Source organism: Zootoca vivipara, chromosome 11, assembly GCF_965207765.1.
Source record: "Zootoca vivipara chromosome 11, rZooViv2.hap1.1, whole genome shotgun sequence".
Classification (NCBI taxonomy): domain Eukaryota; kingdom Metazoa; phylum Chordata; class Lepidosauria; order Squamata; family Lacertidae; genus Zootoca; species Zootoca vivipara.
Genome location: NC_142594.1, coordinates 53261572 through 53285587, shown reverse-complemented (window position 1 = coordinate 53285587; position 24016 = coordinate 53261572). Strand labels below are relative to the sequence as shown.

The window sequence follows — 24016 nt, the reverse complement described above, 5'->3', positions numbered from 1 at the left end:
TGTTTTCCTCTTTGACATCTGTTGGGAGGGTGTTCCACAGGGCAGGCGCCACCACCGAGAAGGCCCTCTGCCTGGTTCCCTGCAACTTGGCTTCTCACAACAAGGGAACCGCCAGAAGGCCCTCAGGACTGGACCTCAGTGTCCGGGCAGAACGATGGGGGTGGAGACGCTCCTTCGGGTATACTGGACCGAGGCCATTTAGGGCTTTAAAGGTCAGCACCAACACTTTGAACTGTGCTCGGAAACGTACTGGGAGCCAATGTAGATCTTTCAAGACTGGTGTTATGTGATCTTGGTGGCCGCTCCCAGTCACCAGTCTAGCTGCTGCATTCTGGATTAGTTGTAGTTTCCGGGTCACCTTCAAAGGTAGCCCCATGTAGAGCGCATTGCAGTAGTCCAAGCGGGAGATAACCAGAGCATGCACCACTCTGGCGAGACAGTCTGCAGGCAGGTAGGGTCTCAGCCTGCGTACCAGATGGAGCTGATAAACAGCTGCCCTGGACACAGAATTGACCTGTGCCTCTATGGACAGCTGTGAGCCCAAAATGACTCCCAGGCTGCGCACCTGGTCCTTCAGGGGCACAGTTACCCCATTCAGGACCAGGAAGTCCTCCACACCTGCCTGACTCCTGTCCCCCACAAACAGTACTTCTGTCTTGTCAGGATTCAACCTCAATCTGTTAGCCGCCATCCATCCTCCAACCGCCTCCAGGCACTCACACAGGTTAGAGGCGGAAGAAGCAGGGGAAACAGGTTAATGCTATAATGCAGAAATTGATTTTATTGGGTTGTTGTGATATAGGAACAGTAGGAAGTTTCCTTATACTGAGTCATGAAATTATAGAGTTTGAAGGGATCCCAAGAGTCTTCTAGTCCAACCCCCTCCAATGCAGGAATCTCAGCTAAAGCATCCATGACAGACGACCATCCAACTTCTGCTTAGAAACCTCCAAGGAAGGACTGGTTCATCTAATAATACCTTTATTGTCAATGTGCAACCTGTGTACAATTAACTGAGCCTCCCCCCAAAAAAAACACTCAATCTCATTGCACTCTGTGTTCTTGTCGCACAACACACCAACCCTGAAAGTCAGTTGCACTATATTATTTTCCATTCAGCAGCCTAACAGCCAATGGATAGAAACTGGTTTTTAGCCTGTTGGTACAACTGATTAAACTTATATATCCCATGCCAGCAGGTAGAAGATTAAAGAGGTGCTGGCCGGGGTGTGAATCGTCCCTGAGGATTTTTCTCGCTCTCCTAAGGCCACGATCCCTTGTGATGTCATCTAGCGAGCTCAGGGGACAGCCCATGATATCATGTGCTGTGTTTACCACCCTCTGTAAAGACTTTCTGTCCATGGCTGTCAAGCCAACGTACCACACTGTGATGAAAGGACATTTTCTATTGTGGACGGGTAGGAGGTCATCAATTGTTGTTTAACATTGTTCTCTCGCAAGACCCTGAGGAAATGGAGTCTCTGTTGGGCCTTCCTAACCACCTGAGTTATATTGTTTTTCCAAGTGAGGTCTTCACTAAGGTAAACTCCCAGGAATTTAAAGGAAGAGACTCTCCACACAACCCCCTCCCCTGATACACAACGGGCTAGTTCCCCTCTCTTCCTCCGAAAGTCCAACACCATCTCCTTTGTCTTGCTAATATTTAGCTAATTTCTAGTCAACACTGACTGGCAAAAGCCCTCCCAAGATTTCCAGCAGGGGACATTCCCAGCTCTATATGGAGATGCTGTGGATTGAACCTACTACGACCTTCAGCATGCAAAGCAGTTACTCTACCTCTGATCCACTTTCCCTGCTACCTAATGACAATGCTCATCTATATAATGCTGGTTGGGGCTGACGGGAGTTGGCCATCCCAAACATCCAGAGACTTAGGGATGCAGGGGTCTGCTTTCCAATCGGTACACCTCTAGATCAGGAATGGGGAGCTTTTGACCCTCCAGATGTCACTGGACTCCAGCTGCCATTGGCCCCAGACAGCCTGGCCAAGGGTCAGGGACTCTGAATGGAGCAGAGCACTGAGTTGGCTAACTCTCCATTCCGGAAGCCAATTCACTTCGCAACTACCAAAACTCTGAAATGATTGTGAACTACCCTGCTCTGAATTAAAAAATTGTCCAGTAGCACCTTAAGAGACCAACTAGGTTTGTTCTGGGTATAAGCCTTCATGTGCCTGAAGAAGTGTGCGTGCCCACGAAAGCTTATACCTACAACAAACTTAGTTGGTATCTAAGGTAAAGGTAAAGGGACCCCTGACCATTAGGTCCAGTCGTGACCGACTCTGGGGTTGCGCGCTCATCTCGCATTATTGGCCGAGGGAGCCGGCGTACAGCTTCCAGGTCATGTGGCCAGCATGACAAAGCCGCTTCTGGCGATCCAGAGCAGCACATGGAAACGCCGTTTACCTTCCCGCTGTAGCGGCACCTATGTATCTACTTGCACTTCGATGTGCTTTTGAACTGCTAGGTTGGCAGGAGCTGGGACCGAGCAACGGGAGCTCACCCCGTCACAGGGATTTGAACTGCCGACCTTCTGATCAGCAAGCCCTAGGCTCAGTGGTTTAACCACAGCGCCACCTGGGTCCCATCTAAGGTGCAACTGGACAATTTTTAAATTTATTTCGGCTGCGTCAGACCAACACGGCTACCTACCTGAATCTACCCTGCTCTGGTTAGACTAAAAAGCAAAAATCTACACTGAGATTCCTGTGTGGCAGGGGGTTGGGCTAGATGACCCTTGGGTTCCCTTCCAACTCTCCAGTTCTAGGATCTCAGCTCAGCCCTCATCGGGCAACTTCCAAAATGTGTGTGCTGCTTCCGTTTTGCACTTTTACAAGGGCTGCGATTTCACAGTGGCTGCTGCTTCTTTTCCCACAGCTATAGCCTCGGCTTCTCTTTCTCTCTCTGCCCAGGGGCTTATAACCCCCAGGCAGGGCCCATAAAGCTTGTTTCCCACTGGTGACCCCCCCCCCTACTTAACACATAGGTGAGAGGGTCCTCCCTTCACCCCGCTTTTGTTATGCAGGGTTAGGGTTTATTGAGCTATTGTTTGTGCTTCAAGAGGGTTTTTCCACCTTACCCCCATTTCCTTTCTCAGGAAACTCAGGGCCCCAAACACACCCCGAGTGAAGCCAAAGAAATATGTTTTTAAGAGAGAGGCCCATTCCATGCGTTTACAGCCCTGCAAGCATCCCCTTGTAAAGCAATTGGGCAGTTTGTTTTTTAAAAATACATTCTCTTCCTCGAAAGTGCATCCTAACTAAACTGCAGAAGGTACCCAAGACGGAGCAATGAAAATAGGTACCAATTTCATTGAGGCTCAAAAGCAGGGCTATTTCCATCCACCACCATCCTGCCCCAGTAAAGATATCTTGTCCTTCTCAAGTCGTTCCCAGCAGTGACCCACCTCACCTTTTCCTAGGCTCTGGGCTGAGTTGGGAAAAGTTAAGTGTTACGGTTTCCCTGCAAAGAATCCTGATGAGAACAGCAGTTTGTGAACAGCAACTTAAAAGGTGAAACCAATATATGAGATAGATGCATGACATGCAAAGCAAGATATGTCAAGCCATTATTTGTTGTAATTTTAATAATTCATCGTTAGGCGGGTGAATTACGGTATAAATGGAATGCAATTAACGAAATGCAATAGCGATGTTTATTTTTGTATTATTGTAACTATTTGTTTTATTGCTGTGGAATTTCCAAAAGAAAGCATTTGTAAAAATTAAAAGGAAAAGAAATACTGAAATAAATAAATACTGAAATAAATGCACTTTTCGACGATATCCTAATTTTCCGAGTTTCACCTGTACAAGTCTACTGAGCTCAACAGGATTTACTCCCAATTAAGCAGGTAAAGGGCAGCAGCCTCAATGTAGTTTGAAGTCACAACTTCCAACCTGGAGACTCTTAACTCAGGGTTAGCCAATGTGGGGGCCTCCAGAGTTAGTTGGTTTGCAACTCCCAGCATCTCTATCTGATTTCCATGCTGGCTGGGCCTGATAATAACAATAATTTATTATTTATACCCCACCCATCTGGCTGGGTTTCCCCAGCCACTCTGGGTGGCTTCCCACAGAAAAATGAAACAATCTATTAACCATTAAAAGCCTCCCTAAACAGGGCTGCCTTCAGATGTCTTCTAAAAATCTGGTAGCTGTTTTTCTCCTTGACATCTGATGGGAGGGCGTTCCACAGGGCGGGCACCACCACCGAGGAGGCCCTCTGCCTGGTTCCCTGCTCCCTGATGGGAGTTGCAATCTTCTTCTTTTAAAATCTAAGCTTCGAATAATAACAAAGACAAAAAACCCTGAGCCTGCTTTGAGGCAAGTGTCCTGAGAAGTCTCCATCAAGGCTAGCACGAGGCTAATAATAGAATGATAGATGCGGGTGGCACTGCAGGTTAAACCACAGAGCCTAGGGCTTGCCGATCAGGTCAGCAGTTCGAATCCCCGCGATGGGGTGAGCTCCCGCTGCTCAGTCCCAGCTCCTGCCAACATAGCAGTTCGAAAGCATGTCAAAGTGCAAGTAGATAAATAGGTACCACTCTGGCGGGAAGGTTAAGTGTTTCCGTGTGCTGCTCTGGTTCGCCAGAAGCAGCTTAGTCATGCTGGCCACATGACCCAGAAGCTGTATGCCTGCTTCCTCGGCCAATAAAGAGATGAGTGCCGCAACCCCAGAATCATCTGTGACTGGACCTAATGGTCAGGGGCCCCTTTACCTTTAAGAATAGAATCATAGGGTTGGAAGAGACTGCGAGGCCCATCTAGTCCAAGCACCGGCAGTGCAGCAACCAGAGCCCAAGGAAACATTCCAGCAAGGCAAGGACCCTCGAAGAGTGAAGCAGGCGTCAGTGGGCTGTGTGGCCTAGAGAGATTTCCAAGGGCCAAAGAGGCCTGGTTGGACCCTAGCCTGAGGTTGACCCTCCCCGACTACTGCTCTCCACCAGCCAGAGTGAGGAATAGCATCTTGCCCTGTGCCACGACTCACCTGTTTGTGCAAGTAGCAACAGCATGAAAGGCCACCCATTCACCTACCTGCAAAAGGCAGCGAGCAGCCACCCCCTCCCCGCTTTTTCGCCTTTTCAGTGCACTGCAGCTCCAAAGGAGGAATCCGAGACACTCCCAGGGAGACACACCCTGCTTACCACATCCTGGATACCCAGGTGAGCAAAGCTTAGCGGGGGACAGAGGTCATCCGGGACACGGAGCAACAGAATAAATCAATTTGGCAAAGTAAAAAGGAGGCTTCGAGAAGCTGGAAAGAAGTCCGGGCGTTACACACAACCGTCTTCTTCTTCTCTTTTTTTAAAAAAGGGTTTCATTCATTTTACCATACTTGGCAGTATATAATATAAACCTAAAAATACTGTAAAGGTAGAAATAACACCAATGACAAGATACAAACAGCTGGTGGCACGGCGGGGCGGTTTTAACAAACTGGTTTTACAAATGCTAAGAAAACGGTCCAGTCCCTTCCTCCCTTGGTAGAAAGGAATGCAAGCAGCAAGTTCTAGATGCTGCTGCTGCTGCTGCTACTGCTTGTGTGTGTTGAGACCCGGCTAGTGTTGGGGGCAGAGCCACAGAGCAGCCCCCCCCCCCGCCATCTCGTTGCTGTTTACCTGGACAGGGCTGGCAGGGGAGAATGGCAAGGCTGTGTGGTTACACCAAGGTGAGCGCCAGGCAAGACCCTTTAGGCAAGACCCTAATTTTAGAGTACTTTGCCATGTAAGTGAAAGGCGACAACCAGGTAATCCTGCTGCAGCAAAACCAAGGATTACCTGCTCCTTTAAAGACTAATTGCAGAGCCACACCAAACATTTAAAGTAGACGCCCAACGCACATTTAAAGTTCTGTACAGTACGTGTCTATGTGTTTTTATTAAAAATAAAATGACTACTGTACATGTCTTTCCCCCTCGACTCCTGGGAACTGTAGATCCCCCCTCACAGAGCTGCTACAATTCCCAGCATCCTTAACAAGCTAGTTCCCAGGATTCTTTGGGGGAAGACAGGTGCTTCAAATGCGCATCGCATGCACTTTAAATGCAGGATGTGGACCTGCCGTTAACACCTTTATTGTATGGCGTATTGGGGGCTCGTGGGCCAGAGCCCCCTTTGTCAAGAGTTATGCGAAGGGATCACATCAGTGGGTGGCTTTTTTTGGATGCAGGTAGATAGCCTACATGTCGAGGGGACCATTTCATGCACCTGACAAAGGTTTCAGCCACAATAAATGCATTTAAGTCTTTAAGCCAGCACAAAATCCTTTTGTTGCTAATGCATAAGGAAGCGATCCCTAGGCATCAACAAAAAAGGAACCTGGGCAGCTTAGACTCCTACTTTTTTATGTCATATACGACTACTACTAATAATTTTATTATTTATACCCTGCCCATCTTACTGGGTTGCCCCAGCCACTCTGGGAGCCAGTGTGGTGTAGTGGTTAAGAGCGGTAGACTCCTAATCTGGGGAACCGGGTTCGCGTCTCTGCTCCTCCACATGCAGCTGCTGGGGGACCTTGGGCTAGTCACACTTCTCTGAAGTCTCTCAGCCCCACTCACCTCACAGAGTGTTTGTTGTGGGGGAGGAAGGGAAAGGAGAATGTTAGCCGCTTTGAGACTCCTTCGGGTAGTGATAAAGCGGGATATCAAATCCAAACTCTTCCTCTTCTTCTTCTAACATAATAAAAACACTGCAAACTAGGCTTCATGGACTTGAGAGGGGTGTTTCTGCAGCAGTACAGCCTCCAAGATATACTTAGCTCTTCTTGCTTTGATAAAGCATTCTGATCTATCCCGCACAACCCTCTTTACAGCTTTTTTTTTGGGGGGGGGACCTGAGTGTAAGTGTGTGTAACACATCAATATAATATCTGCTTTCTACATTTCTCCTATGGTTTAGCACACGAGCTGCTCTGGGAATTTATCGCCTCCCTTTCGAAAAAAAAACTATGCCCGAGAAAGAGCTCTGCACAACTCAAAGTTTCGCTCCTAGCGTTTTAAAACCCTTGTCGGAAGAGCTATCACTTCAGCTGCACTACAGTGGAACCTCGGTTTATGAACAGTTCGGTTTACAAATTTTCGGTTTACGAACACCGCGGACCCATCTGGAACGGAATAATTCACTTTCCATTACTTTCAATGGGAAAGTTCGCTTCAGTTTATGAACGCTTCCGTTTATGAACAGACTTCCGGAACCAATTACACCCATGCTTCGGGTTAAGTACGCTTCAGGTTGAGTACTCCGCGGACCCGTCTGGAACGGATTAATCCACTTTCCATTACTTTCAATGGGAAAGTTCGCTTCAGTTTATGAACAGACTTCCGGAATCAATTGTGTTCATAAACTGAGGTACCACTGTACTTCTTCTAAAGGGGTCTGTTAGGCAGCTGCCTAAACTCTGAGGTGTGTTTCTCACAAAGGCATTTAAGGTACAAACGTTTATTTGGGGTGGGGGGCTTCCTGACTTCCTGCTAGACTCCAGAAGGACCTCTGGGACATTTGCATTAGCCGTGACTTAGTTCCAGTTAGCAGCCAAGGAGAGAGGCCCCAAAACAAAGGCTGCAGCCTCTTTGGTTCCAGACGAAGGCTCAGTCATCGGAATCTGTGTCGTGCCTCCTCCTGGCTCCCATAGATGTGGGGGACCTGCTCCTCCGACGCTTGTGGGGCCCGGTGCTTTTGCCCCTAGGAGACAGGGACCGGCTGCCGCTTCGACACTCCCTCCTTCCACGGCTGGGGGCCTGTGTCTTTGTGGCGGGGGTCCCTTCCTTGATGCTGCTGGAGGAGGCTGGGCTGCGGCGCCACCTGCTGGGTGGTTTCTGTTCTTCCTGGGCGGGTGATGAATGGCTGTCACGGCGGCTGGCTCCAGCCTGCCGGGAGGATGATGGATGGCGCTCAGGAGGCGAGGCAGGTCGCCTCTTTCTGCAAGGACAGAGGAGGAGAGCCGGGTCAGATCATCAGAACGCCCAGCAGTTCCCAGGGAAGCACAGAAAGGGTCAGAAGCAAGAGAGGGAGAGGGGGGAAAAGGCTTCATCCCGGCTTGCAGCATGCCTGCAAGGTACTATTCGCAATGGATCAAAGCTTCCTAGGCTGCAAGGAAAACAGGAAGCTGCCTTAAGCCGAGTCAACTAGCTCAGCACTGCCCAGAATTTCTCCAGGGTTTCAGGAAGAGGACATTCCCAGTCCTACTTAGAAATGCCGGGGACTGAACGTGGGACCTTCTGCCTGCAAAGCAGATGCTCCAACCCCTGAGCTATGGCTCGTCCCTCAGAAAAGGAAGTTATCCCAGATGTTCTGCTGCTCTTACAACCTGTACTAAGGCAAAATATCTCATGCCATGGGCCATGTCAATTCTGCAATGGAAAAATGCTTACCACCACACCTTTCAAGGAAAGAGCCAGGGTGGTGCAGTGGTTAAGGTGTTGGACCAGGAACTGGGAGGCCAGGGTTCGAATCCCTGCTCAGCCAACAAGCTCACTGGGTGACCTTGAGCCACACACTGTTTGTTTGTTTGTTTGTTTGTTTGTTTATAAAAGTGCGACAATACAGTGGCAAAACAAAATTAAAAAATTCCTTCCAGCAGCACCTTAGAGACCAACTAAGTTTGTCATAATAGGTATGAGCTTTTGTGTGCATGCACACTTCTTCAGATACCCTGAAGCAGAAGTCCCCAGACGCTTATATATAGTCAGAGGGTGGGGAGGGGTGTAGTGGTTAAGAGCGGTAGACTCGTAATCTGGGGAACCGGGTTCGTGTCTCCGCTCCTCCACATGCAGCTGCTGGGTGACCTTGGGCTAGTCACACTTCTTTGAAGTCTCTCAGCCCCACCTACCTCACAGGGTGTCTGTTGTGGGGGAGGAGGGGAAAGGAGATTGTTAGCCGCTTTGAGACTCCTTCGGGTAGTGATAAAGCGGGATATCAAATCCAAACTCTTCTCTTCTCTACTAGGAAGGGTGGTGAGAATGGGTGATTGGCTGATAGGAGTGGTAAACCTGTTAACGACTGCAATTGGTCTTGCAGGAAAAAGCAAGGGGTGAGATGGCTAAAGATAGCTTTATCATGTATTACTCAGAAGGGTGGAGGGAGTGGGTGATTGACAGACTGATACCGTAGCTGTTGATGACCGTTAACGACTGCAAATGGTCTACATGACAAACTTAGTTGGTCTCTAAGGTGCTGCTGGAAGGAATTTTTAAAATTTTGTTTCGACTACGTCAGACCAACACGGCTACCTACCTGTAACTAATACAGTGGCAAATAATAATAATAATAATAATTTATTATTTATACCCCGCCCATCTGGCTGGGTTTCCCCATATATCGCTAGCTCCCCATATTTTCCTTCTGGCTTTCTAGCCATTTGGGGTGGCTCCAATTCCTCCTATAAGATATACGTTTATCAGTAAAGGGGAAGAGTGCAGCTCAGTGGGTAGAGCGCCTGCTCGAGCCATGGCATCTCTAGGTAGGGCTGGGCAGATTCTCTGCCTGAAATCCTGCCACTCAGTGTAGATAATGCTGAGCGAGGCGGACCAGGGGCCTGATTCAGAAAAGGGCAACTTCCTAAGTGTTGCCAAGTTCTCATAACCTAGCTGTTTATGGAAGACCCACGGCTGTTGCCCACAAGACCCACTGAGGTACCTCTCTCTGTCGTCTGGAGAAGAGGTGGCGGAGGAGGAAGAATCTTCTCTTTTTCTACAGTGCTTCTCCTTCTCTTTTTTCTTTTCTTTCTTGTGCTTTTTCTTCTTCTTCTTCTCTTTCTTCTTTTTGGATTTCTTGCTGGGCTCTGGCCTGCATGGCAAGAGAGTAATAGACTGAATCTCTATCTCTACCCCCCCCAACAACCTTTTCTGTCCCGATAGGACTATACCTGCTTACATGCCAAAAGTTCTTTGCGCATGAATCATAGAATTGTAGAGCTGGAAGGGACCTCAAGATCCATCTAGTCCTACCCCCTGCAATGCAGGACTGCTTTGCCCAATGTGAGACTCGAACTCATGACTCTGAGATTACGAGTCTCATGCTTTAGCAACTGAGCTAACCCCATGGAAAGTTAATATGCTAGCGGGGAGGTTTGGATAAAACCCCATCTTTCATTCTCCTCAGAATCCTGCCCAGTTTGAGGGCCTCCTCCTTGAATTCAGAAAGACCTTCCTGCATTACAAGGGGTTGGACTAGATGACCCTTGGGGTCTCTCCCAGCTCTGCAATTCTATGATTTCCCTAGGCCCGAGAGACAAGAGGACGCCTGGGAGGTTTCTTACTCTGCAGCTCGTGTTTCCTCTTCTTTATCCGGTTTCTTTTTGGTAGCCGAAGCCTCTGGACTGCTTGCTGTTCGATGGTGCTGGGGTTTCAGAGAGAAAACAAGACACAAGAATGAAGGAATCTTTGCCAGACCTATAGATGCTTATTGGAGGAGAGAGCAGCTTTTCCAATGGGAAAGAGCCCTTCTGCTCAGTTTATGCAATCTGGAAAGTCAAGCAGCAAAGCTTTTGCAGGACTGTATCATTTCAGGCTGGAAGGGGAAGAGATGCATGTTGCAACACTCCCTCGGGAATGATAATCTCTACACTGAGAAAAGTGGCATGCCTGCAAGAATGAGGTCAGCTTAGCATGCTCCCCAACACACTCAGCTTCTTTTTCCTAAGTTAAAAAGGGAGAATTCAAACATTCAAACAGACACCCAACCAGCCTGAAGTGGTGCAGTCCATGGTTTCCAGTTTGGGTGCAGAAGGAAACCATGGTTTGCAGTAACTTTTATCTATTTGGGTATCACAGCAAATGACCATTTTTGTGAACATATTGTAGCTTGCATATGTTATATTTAGCTTTGGAATTTGTGGACTTCCTCGTGGGGCGTAATATGCCCTGAAAAGTAGTGGAGGATCTAGAAATGACGACAAAGGGAACAAAAAAAGGGAGCCTAACAAAATGTGATCTCCCAGCAGATACAACAGTATTTTGTGATTCCTATACATGTGTTTCAAGCTGCATGCTTTTAGATTTCTTAATCTTCTGTACACCACAGTGGGCGTATGTCAATGGAAAGGGAAACGGGTATATTTTAGGAATACACAGACAAATGTAGAATGGGGTGGTGGCCAGTGGCATCCGACATCTTTAAGGTGTGCCTCACTTTCTGGAGGTGGAGAGGGAATGTCAATAAATTACCGTGAAGACTGAAAGGCCCATTTTGGCAGCTTCTTTGTCTTCTTTGGAAAACATCATCCTGCTCGCGTCACACCTGAAAGGAAAAGTTAGAGTGGGATATCATTGTCGTTTCTCGTTCCTTAATCAGTTCCTATGAAGCAATATAATTTCACTTATTTAACAAATTTTATATATCGCTCGAATGTAAGAAACCTCTAAGTGGTTTACAAAAATATTTTTAAAAAACATTAAAATTCTCAATATATATATAAAGAAGTTAAAAACTGATTACTTAAATGCATTCAAAATATGATTGAAATCAACAGTAGCTAAAATGGGGTAAACCTCTTGTGACTTCTACATGTAACTGCCCTGGGCTCCATTGGAGGGAGTTGCAGGGTAAGAACTCGAATAAATAAAAAATAAATACAGTGATACCTTGGTTCCCAAACGCTGAAAACCCGGAAGTAAGTGTTCCAGTTTTCGAACATTTTTCAGAAGCCAAACATCCGATGCGGCTGTTGGCTATTGTTTCTGGAGCGCCTGCACCAATCAGAAGCCACGCCTTGGTTTTCGAACATTTCAGAAGTCAAATGGACTTCTGGAACGGATTAAGTTTGGCGCTTTTGTTTTTGCTATTTATTTTGCTTTTTTGTTTTTGAGGCTTTTTAGTTAATTTGTTTTTGTGACTGTGTGGAACCCAGTTCAGCCACCAATTGATTGATTGATTGTGTGACTGCGGAAATGGATAAAGCCCCCCCCCCCTCCAAACAATGACTATTATCAGTGCAGGTAAGGAAAAAATTATAATTTTAATTTTTATCATCTACAATACTGTCTTATTTATTTTCTAGTACAGTCCATTGATTATTGCTTTCATTTTATGGATCTATGGTCTCGACAGATAGTAAAATTCATGTTAAATTGCTGTTTTAGGGGTTGTTTTTTTAAAGTCTGGAATGGATTAATCTGTTTTGCATTACTTTCTATGGGAAAGTACGCCTTGGTTTTGGAACACTTTGGTTTTGGAACGGACTTCCGGAATGGATTAAGTTTGAGAACCAAGGTACCACTGTAAACACAATCATAGAATCACAGAGTTGGAAGGGACCCTCAAGGGTTTAAAATGGAGCTTTCCAAATTTTTCACACTTTTTAGGCATGCTTCACACAGTAATTCAGTTTTACTATCAAACCAGAGGTTAAACTAGCCCCTTTCCAGCCCCGGGAAAAGCGTGGGGAGCGTTTGCATAACAAACCTACACGCTGCGGCCGAAACACTAACATGCTGCGACACACAATTTGGAAAGCTCTGGTTTAAAGACTTATGGAGATGTACACAGAACAAGGCATGCGCACGGCGTAAAGTCTGCAGGATTAGCAATGCCGCTTCCAGGGGTCCCCAAACTTACCCGACTTTGGGCCGGAGAGCGGGGGAGTGTGCAGGAGCGTGCGTCCGTGCGCATGTGCTATTTCTGGCGCACTTCCGGGTTGGAAAAGCGCCAGAAATAGCTTGTGTGCATGTCCGTGGGCCTCCTCTGCCCCGGAAGTGCACCGGAAATGACGCTTGTACATGCGCACAAGCTATTTTGGGCGCTTTTTCCGACCCGGAAGTGGGCAGCTGTGCCACACCGGTAAGAGCGGGCTGCGGCAGTGGGTGGCGGGGGCCGGATAAAAGATGCCTTCGGGCCGTATCCGGCCCCGCAGGCCTTAGTCTGGGGACCCCTGTGCTAGACAGACAAATAATTGGTCCTTTGGGAGGGCCGCTCGAGTCCATTGCAGCAGCAGCTACCTTGAACTCCCCAGGCCCAACACACGATCCACCGCCTTCTCGTCACGCTCTGCTCCATCACGTTTGCAGACCTCGGCAAGATCCTGCAAAGATATTTGCAGATAAGGAATTAGAGGACACCTTGTGAAATGCCCTGGGATCTCTGGGTGAAGGGTGGTGTACAAATCTAATGAATAATAAAAAACAGGTCTGAGTTTAAGTCGTCTTTCCTCCTTTTAGACCCTTTGCAGCATCCTCAGCAGTACAGGGAAGGTGGGAACCCAGGCATCTTTTGCCACAGTTTGGGACAGGAGCCGATTGCAGGACCCTGGCCTGGCTCGCTAGCTGGAATCTCTGTAATGCTAGCACAGAGATAACCTCGTATAGAACAGAGTGGTGACTGAGGGCCGCCTTCCCTGATCGGTAACCTTCCAGGGGGCCGCATACCAGAGGCAATAGTGGGCAGCGCAATGGATGTGCAGCAGGTGAGTTTATTTAGACACACACCCGCTCTCTATCCAACAATCCAGAGGAGTTACTGGACTTCAATGTTGTTGTTTAGTCGTTTAGTCGTGTCCAACTCTTCGTGACCCCATGGATCATAGCACGCCAGGCACTCCTGTCTTCCACTGCCTCCCGCAGTTTGGTCAAACTCATGTTCGTAGCTTCGAGAACACTGTCCAACCATCTCGTCCTCTGTCGTCCCCTTCTCCCAGTGCCCTCAATCTTTCCCAACATCAGGGTCTTTTCCAGGGAGTCTTCTCTTCTTCTCATGAGGTGGCCAAAGTATTGGAGCCTCAGCCTTCACGATCTGTCCTTCCAGGGAGCACTCAGGGCTGATTTCCTTCAGAATGGATAGGTTTGATCTTCTTGCAGTCCACGGGACTCTCAAGAGTCTCCTCCAGCATCATACTGGTAGTTCAAAAGCATCAATTCTTTGGCGATCAGCCTCCTTTATGGTCCAGCTCTCACTTCCATACATCACTACTGGGAAAACCATAGCTTTAACTATACGGACCTTTGTCGGCAAGGTGATGTCTCTGCTTTTTAAGATGCTGTCTAGGTTTGTCATTGCTTTTCTCCCAAGAAGCAGGCGTCTTTTAATTTCGTGACTGCTGTCACCATCTGCAGTGATCAAGGAGCCCAAGAAAGTAAAATCTCTCACTGCCTCCATTTCTTCCCCTTCTATTTGCCAGGAGGTGATGGGACCCGTGGCCATGATCTTGTTTTTTTTGATGTTGAGCTTCAGAAAATATTTTGCGCTCTCCTCTTTCACCCTCATTAAAAGGTTCTTTAATTCCTCCTCACTTTCTGCCATCAAGGTTGTATCATCTGCATATCTGAGGTTGTTGATATTTCTTCAATGACACTTGGGCAAAAACATAAAGTGCAAAGCAGCAAGGGGTGGCTGCAGCAATTGGGAGGGTGGGAGAGTTTCAAGGGCCAGGCAGGGAGATGGGGAGGGTTGCATTCAGTCTGTGTGCTCGAGGTTCCCATTCCTTTTCCTATAGAGCACTGGTTCCCAAAGGGTGTGGCGGGAGACGATGGCAAGAGCGGCAGCAAGATTCAAGAGCAATCAAGAAAACATCAAAACATTTCAGTGTAGTATACTATCGAGATCAGAAAAGAGAAAATCTTCTTCTTGGCGTTGATGAGGAGATGAAAGTTAGTTTGTCTCAAATTGGACGTAATATAAATTAGATCCCAGTAGTTATGTATGGAAGTGAGAGCTGGACCATAAAGAAGGCTGATTGCCGAAGAATGGATGCTTTTGAATTCTGGTGCTGGAGGAGACTCTTGAGAGTCCCATGGACTGCAAGAAGATCAAACCTATCCATTCTGAAGGAAATCAGCCCTGAGTGCTCACTGGAAGGACAGATCGTGAAGCTGAGGCTCCAATACTTTGGCCACCTCATGAGAAGAAGAGAAGACTCCCTGGAAAAGACCCTGATGTTGGGAAAGATTGAGGGCACTAGGAGAAGGGGATGACAGAGGACGAGATGGCTGGACAGTGTTCTCAAAGCTACGAACATGAGTTTGACCAAACTGCGGGAGGCAGTGGAAGACAGGAGTGCCTGGCGTGCTATGGTCCATGGGGTCACGAAGAGTCAGACACGACTAAACGACTAAACAACAACAATAAATTAGATTATCTGGCAGAAGTGGACTCACATCTCTCTGACTTTGTATGCATACTTAAGGTACGTATGTAAGAGGCTGGTTTATAATTGTTGTTGTTTAGTCGTTTAGTCGTGTCTGACTCTTCGTGACCCCATGGACCAGAGCACGCCAGGCACTCCTGTCTTACACTGTCTCCCATCTTCCATAATTATAATTATATTTTGGAAAAGATTAAGCTCTTATGCAGCTGCATTGTTTTAAGCAGGGGTCGGGGAACTTTTCTGCCGGTGGGCCAGATTGCCTGCACGCAGGAGCGCGTGCACCCATGCGCATGCACCCGTCGCTCTTTCCCCGCTGACTTTTGGAGGCGTCTGTGGCTTCCTATTGGCTGCAGGAGCTTTCTGAAGCCAACAGGAAGCCGTGGCTGCTTCCCGAAAGGTGTGCTGTGCTGTGCTGTGCTGGTTTAGCTCCATGCAGGGACTGACTGAGCAGGCGGCAAGGGCAGGGGGACGGTTTAACGACCCCCCTCGGGCCGTATTCGGCCTGCGGGCCTTAGTTTGCCAAACCCTGGTTTTAAGGACGTCCCACGATCATATTATAAAGTAGCTGTGTTCTGTGTTGTAAATCCAAGAACTGCAGGGAGCTGTTTCTTTTTGTTTTCCATTGTATTTCTTATCAGAAATTCGGGGTAGCACGAGCACATTTTTATTCTGAACGTGTGGCCCAGAGAAAAAAGTTTGAGAACCTCTGCTTTAGAAAGAGCATACCTGTGGGAGAACCTCAAGCAAGCTCCTCCCCCCCCCAACCCCTCTTCTGACCTGCAAAATATCTGAGAGAGCAAAGGCTGGCATTTAATGCCAGGAGTTAAGCTGCTTTGGGAAGAGGGTGAAGCGAGGGAGAAGACGCTTGGACCGTTTCCTCATTGTTAAGTCACTATGCTTTAATTAGGACTGCCACCTTGTTAATGAAACCTTAAACCGATAAAGCCCATCCATTCTAATGAGTAAACACCATCGTTCTTTTTTTTCTTTTCCGAATTTCCAAGTTGATGCAATATTATCAAGACACTATTCCTTCTATATTTGTATTTTTCAAATTATAAATATTATCGCTCTCTAGATTCTGTAACATGCCCTTCCTTCATCGTCTTCAAAGGAACACATTGAGGTTTTAGTAATAAGCACTTTAATTGAAATACAATCCATTAACTGATTAACTAGCTATTGACTAATTAACCAAAAGGACTTAAATAAGTTAACAACCCTCGTATTCATGTATGTATACTCTGAGCTTTGGGATCAAGCATGTTTACTACATGCGCGCGCACGCACACACGCACACACACATTTCCCACACAAACATTTTAAATATATATATATAGAGAGAGATATATAAATACCTCTTTGCTTAGTCCTGTCGGCTGCTTCTTCACATTCTTATAACCCCTTAAAAGAAATACAAATGAGAGTTACAAAATCTGGCAGAGGTGGACTAGAAAACCAATAAAAATTATTTGGATAAATGTATACATTGGTATAAAAAGGAAAATAATCTCTCGGCTTTGATGATCACGGGTTTAGAAGGAAGGGCAGCTCTTCTCAACTGGGTGAGGGGATGTTCACAGCTGCTGTTACACCTGTGGGCAGCAAACATAGCCAGGCGACTTACAAGGCTGCCATCATCGCCTCTTCTTCTGCCCGCCGGACAGCAGCCAGCTCATCCTCCCGGGAGAGAGGCGCGTCACCTTTCTTCCCCTTAGCGTACCACGTGAGATCCTTCCCCTTCTGCCACCGGCCTACGGGTGCCATCAAGGAGTTCCCTGCACATTAAAAGAAGACAAACGAAAACAAAGCTCAAAGCAGGACTAGAGAGTGCGTGAGCGCCAAGAGACCTCTACCAAGATGACGCGAAGGTCCAAAGCTCAGGCTGCCTCTGTTCACATATTGGCCGTTTGGCAATGAGTGTCCTCTCCACTTAGCCCCCGGCACTTCTGCCACACCAAAATCCTTCAGACTGTGGAACTGAATTTCATCTCCTCTGCATTGCAGAGCAGAAAAGAGGGGAGAGACAGAATGCCCTGCCAAAGGCCACCGAGCCAGTCCGTGGCTGGAGGGAGCGATTCAAACTAAGGACTTCTCACACAGACTCATAGTCATTTCAGCACATAGTAATAATAATAATAATAATAATAATAATAATAATAATAATAATAATAATAATTTATTTATACCCCACCCATCTGGCTGGGTTTCCCCAGCCACTCTGGGCGGCTTCCAACAGAAAAATAAAACACAGTAATCTATTAAACATTAAAAGCCTCCCTGAACAGGGCTGCCTTCAGATGTCTTCTAAAAGTCTGGTAGTTGTTTTCCTCTTTGACATCTGTTGGGAGGGCGTTCCACAGGGCAGGCGCCACCACCGAGAAGGCCCTCTGCCTAGTTCCCTGCAACTTGGCTTCTCGCAACAAGGGAACCGCCAGAAGGCCCTCGGTGCTGGACCTCAGTGTCCGGGCAGAATGATGGAGGTGGAGACGCTCCTTCAGGTATACTGGACCGAGGCCATTTAGGGCTTTAAAGGTCAGCACCAACACTTTGAATTGTGCTCGGAAACGTACTGGGAGCCAGTGTAGATCTTTCAAGACCGGTGTTATGTGGTCTCGGCGGCCGCTCCCAGTCACCAGTCTAGCTGCCGCATTCTGGATTAGTTGTAGTTTCCGGGTCACCTTCAAAGGTAGCCCCACGTAGAGCGCATTGCAGTAGTCCAAGCGGGAGATAACTAGAGCATGCACCACTCTGGCTAGACAGTCCGCAGGCAGGTAGGGTCTCAGCCTGTGTACCAGATGGAGCTGATAGACAGCTGCCCTGGACACAGAATTGATTTTGGACAGCTGTGAGTCCAAAATTACTCCCAGGCTGCGCACCTGGTCCTTCAGGGGCACAGTTACCCCATTCAGGACCAGGGAGTCCTCCACACCTGCCCGCCTCCTGTCCCCCACAAACAGTACTCCTGTCTTGTCAGGATTCAACCTCAATCTGTTAGCCGCCATCCATCCTCCAACTGCCTCCAGGCACTCACACAGGACCTTCACTGCCTTCACTGGTTCTGATTTGAAAGAGAGGTAGAGCTGGGTATCATCCGCATACTGATGAACACCCAGCCCAAACCCCCTGATGACCTCTCCCAGCGGCTGCATGTAGATGTTAAAAAGCATGGGGGAGAGGACAGAACCCTGAGGCACCCCACAAGTGAGAGCCCAGGGGTCTGAACACTCATCCCCCATCACCACTTTCTGAACACGGCCCAGGAGGAAGGAGCGGAACCACTGCATAACAGTGCCCCCAGCTCCCAACCCCTTTAGGCGGTCCAGAAGGATGTAAAGGTCGATGGTGTCAAAAGCCGCTGAGAGATCCAGCAGGACTAGGAAACAGCTCTCACCTTTGTCTCTAGCCCACCGGAGATCATCAACCAGTGCGACCAAGCCAGTTTCAGTCCTATGATGAGGGCTGAATCCCGACTAGAAGGGATCCAAATAGCTGACTGTTTGAGCTAGTTCATCCTTCAGTATTCAAAAGACAACAGAGGGTCATCTCCATACCTAGGTAGTTTTCCCTTTGTTTGTCCGTCTTTACATCTTCCCAGTTAAACTGGTCCTGCCCTCCTCTCACGCCCCCTCGGGAGGAGCCAAACATGGTGAAGGAGGGGAGAGAATGAGCCCGGAACGTCTTCTTTCCTTCCTTCCTTTTAAAGTAGAACTCCAATCCTCAGGGAGCTCAAGATTCCAATCCTCAGGAGCCTGGACATGGAAAACGGGAGAAAGCAACAGGCTTAAGAAATAGTTACAGTTTTAGTATTCTGTTGTGCTTTCAAAAGTGGCCGTGACTTTGCTCACTGCATTTGTGTGGACTTAGTGACAGAGCCCAGGGAGCTGTGAATTCTAAGCTGCAAAACTTCTATACTGCCTGGGTGCGAAGAGACATCCCAAAGGCCACATTCCCTTCTTAGTACTGTAATCTTTCGGAGGTGGAGGAGGTCACATACCAGTGGTGGGGAGTTCCAGAGGCAAAAAATGGGAGGAGCAGCCAATGTTAGTTTGCTCCCATATGCTTAACCCTCCTCTATCCATGCGAGCCAGGGGCGTCATCAGAGTTCAAGGGCTAATTTCAGCCAGGCCCATATGCCCAAGGAGGGTGCCAAGGAGATCCGATGAGGGGGTGCAGCCTTGGAGAGTCTCAGGGGTCAGATCCGGAGACCCAGAGACCCACTTGTGCCCCTTCCCCTCATGGCCAGAGATTCCCCAGCCCTGATCCATTCACTTGGCTGAATACTACTCTTAAGAAAAATAGCTTCAATGTGCATATCCCATCTTTCAGGACACCTTGCATACATTCATGGCTGTTAACAAGAAGGCTGGTAGTTCAATCCCACCCAGAGATTCCTGCATTGCAGGGGGTGAGACTAGAGGACCCTCGGGGGTCCCTTCCAACGCTACAATTCTATGATGTAAATGAAATAATGTTATCAATATAAGAACTGGGTTTGTTTGTTTTTCCAAGAAGGCCAATAATCAAAACACGCTTAAAGGTAAAGGTAAAGGGGCCCCTGACCATTAGGTCCAGTCGTGACCGACTCTGGGGTTGCACGCTCATCTCACATTATTGGCCGAGGGAGCCAGCGTACAGCTTCCAGGTCATGTGGCCAGCATGACAAAGCCGCTTCTGGCAAACCAGAGCAGCACATGGAAACGCCGTTTACCTTCCCGCTGTAGCGGTTCCTATTTATCTACTTGCATTTTTTATGTGCTTTCGAACTGCTAGGTTGGCAGGAGCTGGGACCAAGCAACGGGAGCTCACCCCGTCACAGGGATTCGAACCGCCGACCTTCTGATCAGCAAGCCCTAGGCTCAGTGGTTTAGCCCACAGCGCCACCTGGGTCCCCCCACGCTTACTCTGGATAAATTAACACAACAGGCATTCCAAGCCTTAGCCACACAACCCCCAAAACAAGTCACAAAGTGCTAAGCTACATGGATCTTGTGTCTTTAGCAAACCTTTACAAAGAGCCCTTGCAGCAAAACCAATATGGCCACAGGCAGTGTGCCGTCCCTTTCTAAAGGGAAAAGGCTTTGTTTTAAGAAGTGAAGCTTAGAGTGTTTATGAGCACACAGATCCCTAAGATGAAAAGAAGATGTTTCAGCTGTTCTTCTTTTTTCAGACAGAAGCGACTCACTCTGAAGTCTATTTAAAACAACAACAAATATTAAATACAGCAACAACTCCAAAGGTAAAAAACATCAAATACGTGACTTCGCCGCCTGCCTCTACAGCCTGACTTAAATGACAACAATCTGGGCAGGTTAGTACAAATCTGGCAGCTTGGAAACCCCAGTGCAGGCACCCCCCAAACTGCGGCCCTCCAGATGTTTTGGCCTACAACTCCCATGATCCCTAGCTAAGAGGACCAGTGATCAGGGAAGATGGGAATTGTAGTCCAAAACATCTGGAGGGCCGAAATTTGGGGATGCCTGCCCCAGTGTCTTGCTTCTGACAGCAGGCTTCAATAAGCGCTCGCTGGTAGGTACTGCAGCCCAAACCATCTGGAGAGCACGAGGGGGTGTGGATGTGGGTGTGATTTGCTTGCAAAGCACTTCCCTCCATCTCTACCGTGTTTGTTGATTATCATAAACAACCCAGTGGGATGAAGCACGGTTTCTCAAGGCCAAGAAAGAGGTGAGGGGAATAAAAAAGAAAGCTACAATCTAAGATACCCAAGTGTCTTGACGAGGGAAAGCCTGTGCTTATTTACTCGGAAACAAGTCCCACCAAGTTCTGACAGCTAGAATCATAGAGTTGGAAGAGACCACAAGGGCCATCCAGTCCAACCCCCTGCCGAGCAGGAAACACCATCAAAGCATTCTTGACATATGCCTGTCAAGCCTCTGTTTAAAGACCTCCAAAGAAGGAGACTCCACTACACTCCTTGGCAGCAAATTCCACTGCCAAACAGCTCTTACTGTCAGGAAGTTCTTCCTAATTACTAATAGCTCTCAAGTCAGTATTCGTAGCATTGCAACCTCCCTGGGAGTAAGACCCACTGAACTCAGCAGGGCTTGTTTTCGGGCAGATTGCATGGATAGATAGATAAAGTGCTTTTTATGGGGGTACACAAAACTAAACATTTTCTGAACCTTTGCACTTTTGTCCATTTACTGCATTTATTTTTCCCGATTTGAGCTATAAAATTGGGATTTTCTCGAGTCAAAATGAGAGTGCCCCTAAACATTTTGTTAGGGGGAAAAAGCACTGGATAGACAGACAGACACAGACAGCACAGTTGGAAGGGACCCTGGGGTCATCTAGCCCAACCCCCCAGCAATGCAGGAGTAACAGATAATACAAATAAAAAAAATTCCTTCAGTAGCACCTTAAAGACCAACTACGTTTTTATTTTGGTATGAGCTTTCGTGTGCATGCACACTTCTTCAGATACGTAAGACAAATGTACACAAATGCACGCGCTCCATACCCCCCCCCAACCGTACCTTTTCACACTCCGGCCATTCTGTCCTTGGGGGGCTGCTCTTAACTGCCAGCCTTCCCCCTCCCACTTCTGCAAAGCAAAGCAACTCCTCCACTTTGCGACTCACGTGCTGCACGCAGAACCCGCTTCCGGCAGCAACTTCCGCAAGCTTTGGGAGGCACCATCGCGCCGCGTGCCCGTGGGGGGGGGGGATGGGATACGGGCCGTACCAAGTTGCTGGGAGGGGGTTGCCAGCTCTCTTTAGCAACCGCAGGATGCTTTGTGCAGTCTTCATAACTACTTAATATGAGCCTCTCTGGGCATGGGGATGCGGTGACGGTGCGGGAAACTTCAGTGGCTTGAAGTCAGTGGCCTTTGCTGCAGGTTTATCGAGGCACAGGAGCCCTGCATTGGGGGAATTGGGGGGGGGCGGTAACCCTCATTCTTGGGAAAACTTGCTCTTTGGAACTCCCTGCCTGTTGATTTCAATCAGGCCTGCTAGAAACAGTCTTGTTTATAGACAAGCTTGTCTAAGCCCTCATCCCCACATGGAGAAAGGTGTGGTTTCAAATTGGGTTGGGGGAGGCACCATGTCTTGAGATTCCTGCTTTGCAGGGGGTTGGACTAGATGACCCTCGGTGTCCCTTCCAACCCTGCAACTCTGAAAACACTGAAGTAACATTGGATCTCCTGCCTCACCCGTTCCATCACCCGCACTTCCTCCTTCCCTCTGGTTAAAATTAAAACTGCAAGTTCCCCAAGGCTTTATGATCTGTTTGTATTGCTCTGTGAAAGAACTGTGTAGTACAGCAATTACAAGCAGTAACTAACAAAAAATAAAATAAAAAATTCCTTCCAGTAGCACCTTAGAGACCAACTAAGTTTGTCATAGGTGTGAGCTTTAGTGTGCATGCGCACTTCTTCAGATACACTGAAACAGAAGTCACCAGACCCTTATGTATAGTCAACTACGTCAGACCAACACGGCTACCTACCTGTAACAAGCAGTAACTAATAATCTCATTTTTTATTTTTTACAAAAGAGCACGCGGAAGCACAGCAGCTGACAAATCTTCCATCTGAAGCAGAAGAGGAGCATTTCAGTAAGAGTTTTGTTGCTCCTGCACAAGCGTAGGGTTGCCAGACTCAATAGAGGACAGGACTTCTGTGCTTTTAATTGCCCTGCTCTCTGTTGAGTCTGGAAACCTTAAAGAGAAACCAGCAAACCCTTTGTTTAAATTTCCAAGCAAAGGTTCTGCTGGTTTCTCTTTAAGGTTTCCAGACTCAAAAGAGAGCAGGGCAATTAAAGGCACAGAAGTCCTGTCCTCTATTGAGTCTGGCAACCCTACACAAGCTACCCACCTATTTTATTTTAAAATTCTGTATAATTATTAAATGCACAAGAGCCAGTATTTGGGTTAGTGAAAGGGGAAGCAATGAAATCAGTTAATCCTGAGAGGTTGGATGGCCATCTGTCATGCATTGCAGGGGGTTGGACTAGATCACCATCAGGATACCTTCCAACTCTTCAATTCCATGATTCACTCCCGATTTCCCTCCAAACCCTAATTTCAGCAAAATCTTGTTCCTTCCCCCGTAGCCTAAAAATAAAAAGGGCCCAGCTCTTCTGACACCCCATTAATAAAGCATCAGTCTTCCTCTGCATCTGGTCCTATTATAGCCCTGCAAAGTGGGCCACTGATCTCATGCAGAACAAGGCCATTTCCTACGTTCTTTGCCAGATTCGCCTCCTTCGATGGAAAGTAGTTTTGTGCTTTTAACAGATGCATTACAGGCAAACTCAACAGGTGAAGTCCAGCCATAAAGAATGGTAAGGTGTTGAGAAAGTTATTCAAGGACCCTGTGCCCATTAAAAAATATAATTAAGTGACTGTACATACTGAGGGGGAGAAAAAATTGAAGCATTTAAATGAATGGTAATAATAATAATAAGGAATAACTTAATGTTTATTGATTCAAAGCCTTTTGAGTAAGATGTCCCCAATTAACTGGACAGCAGACTTTAGGGTAATCTTAGGCTGCAGTTACAAACCCTGGTGAAAATTAATAATCTGTGTAAATTTACACAGGATTGCACTGCTAATGATTTTCAAGGACATACTGTATTTGCAAAAACCAAGAGCAGTAGCAACGTTCTTTGAGAATAAGCTTTCCCCTTTCTCTTCCGCATAGGAGGAAATGCCTCTTCCACGATGGTGCTTACCTTTTCTTCTGAATCATAGCCAAAACCTTCGTTCAAATGTATGTTAACAATAAAATTCTATACATGTCCGTTCAGAAGCCAGCCTCGAGATCAATAGAATTTCGCCCCAGGTAACTGTGCAAAGGACTGAAGCCAGTCTTAATCAATCAACATCTTCCACTGGATGACAAGACACGGCAATAATCACACTTAGCCAGTTATGGATAGCCAGTCCAGAAAA

The 24016-nt window shown here is 47.5% G+C and overlaps 1 protein-coding gene and 1 long non-coding RNA gene across 2 annotated transcripts; one reads left to right on the top strand and one right to left on the bottom strand.

The window, feature by feature from the left end:
- Positions 1–7445: 7445 nt before the first annotated feature.
- On the bottom strand, positions 7446–21708 carry C11H1orf35 (chromosome 11 C1orf35 homolog). The gene is made up of 9 exons (XM_060280994.2): positions 21595–21708; positions 18652–18849; positions 16725–16875; positions 16456–16501; positions 12957–13039; positions 11187–11259; positions 10280–10359; positions 9658–9807; positions 7446–7941 (listed from the first exon to the last, which is right to left on the bottom strand). The coding sequence occupies exons 2-9, from the start codon at positions 18743–18745 to the stop codon at positions 7611–7613; spliced, it is 1008 nt and encodes a 335-aa protein (XP_060136977.1). The 5' UTR covers positions 18746–18849; positions 21595–21708; the 3' UTR covers positions 7446–7610.
- A 104-nt stretch (positions 21709–21812) lies between these two features.
- Positions 21813–23904, top strand: LOC148684318 (uncharacterized). Its single transcript, XR_015946434.1, has 3 exons — positions 21813–21936; positions 22616–22675; positions 23766–23904. It is a non-coding gene; the product is annotated as an uncharacterized LOC148684318 (long non-coding RNA).
- The last annotated feature ends 112 nt before the right edge of the window (positions 23905–24016 follow it).

Excerpts from the sequence above, each read along its gene's own strand:
- C11H1orf35 (XM_060280994.2), bottom strand. The coding sequence starts at position 18,745 with ATGTTTGGCTCCTCCCGAGGGGGCGTGAGAGGAGGGCAGGACCAGTTT. Across the intron at positions 13,040-16,455 it reads CGACAGGACTAAGCAAAGAG|GATCTTGCCGAGGTCTGCAA; the intron begins GTATTTATATAT and ends ATATCTTTGCAG. Across the intron at positions 10,360-11,186 it reads TGGGCCTTTCAGTCTTCACG|CACCATCGAACAGCAAGCAG; the intron begins GTAATTTATTGA and ends CTGAAACCCCAG.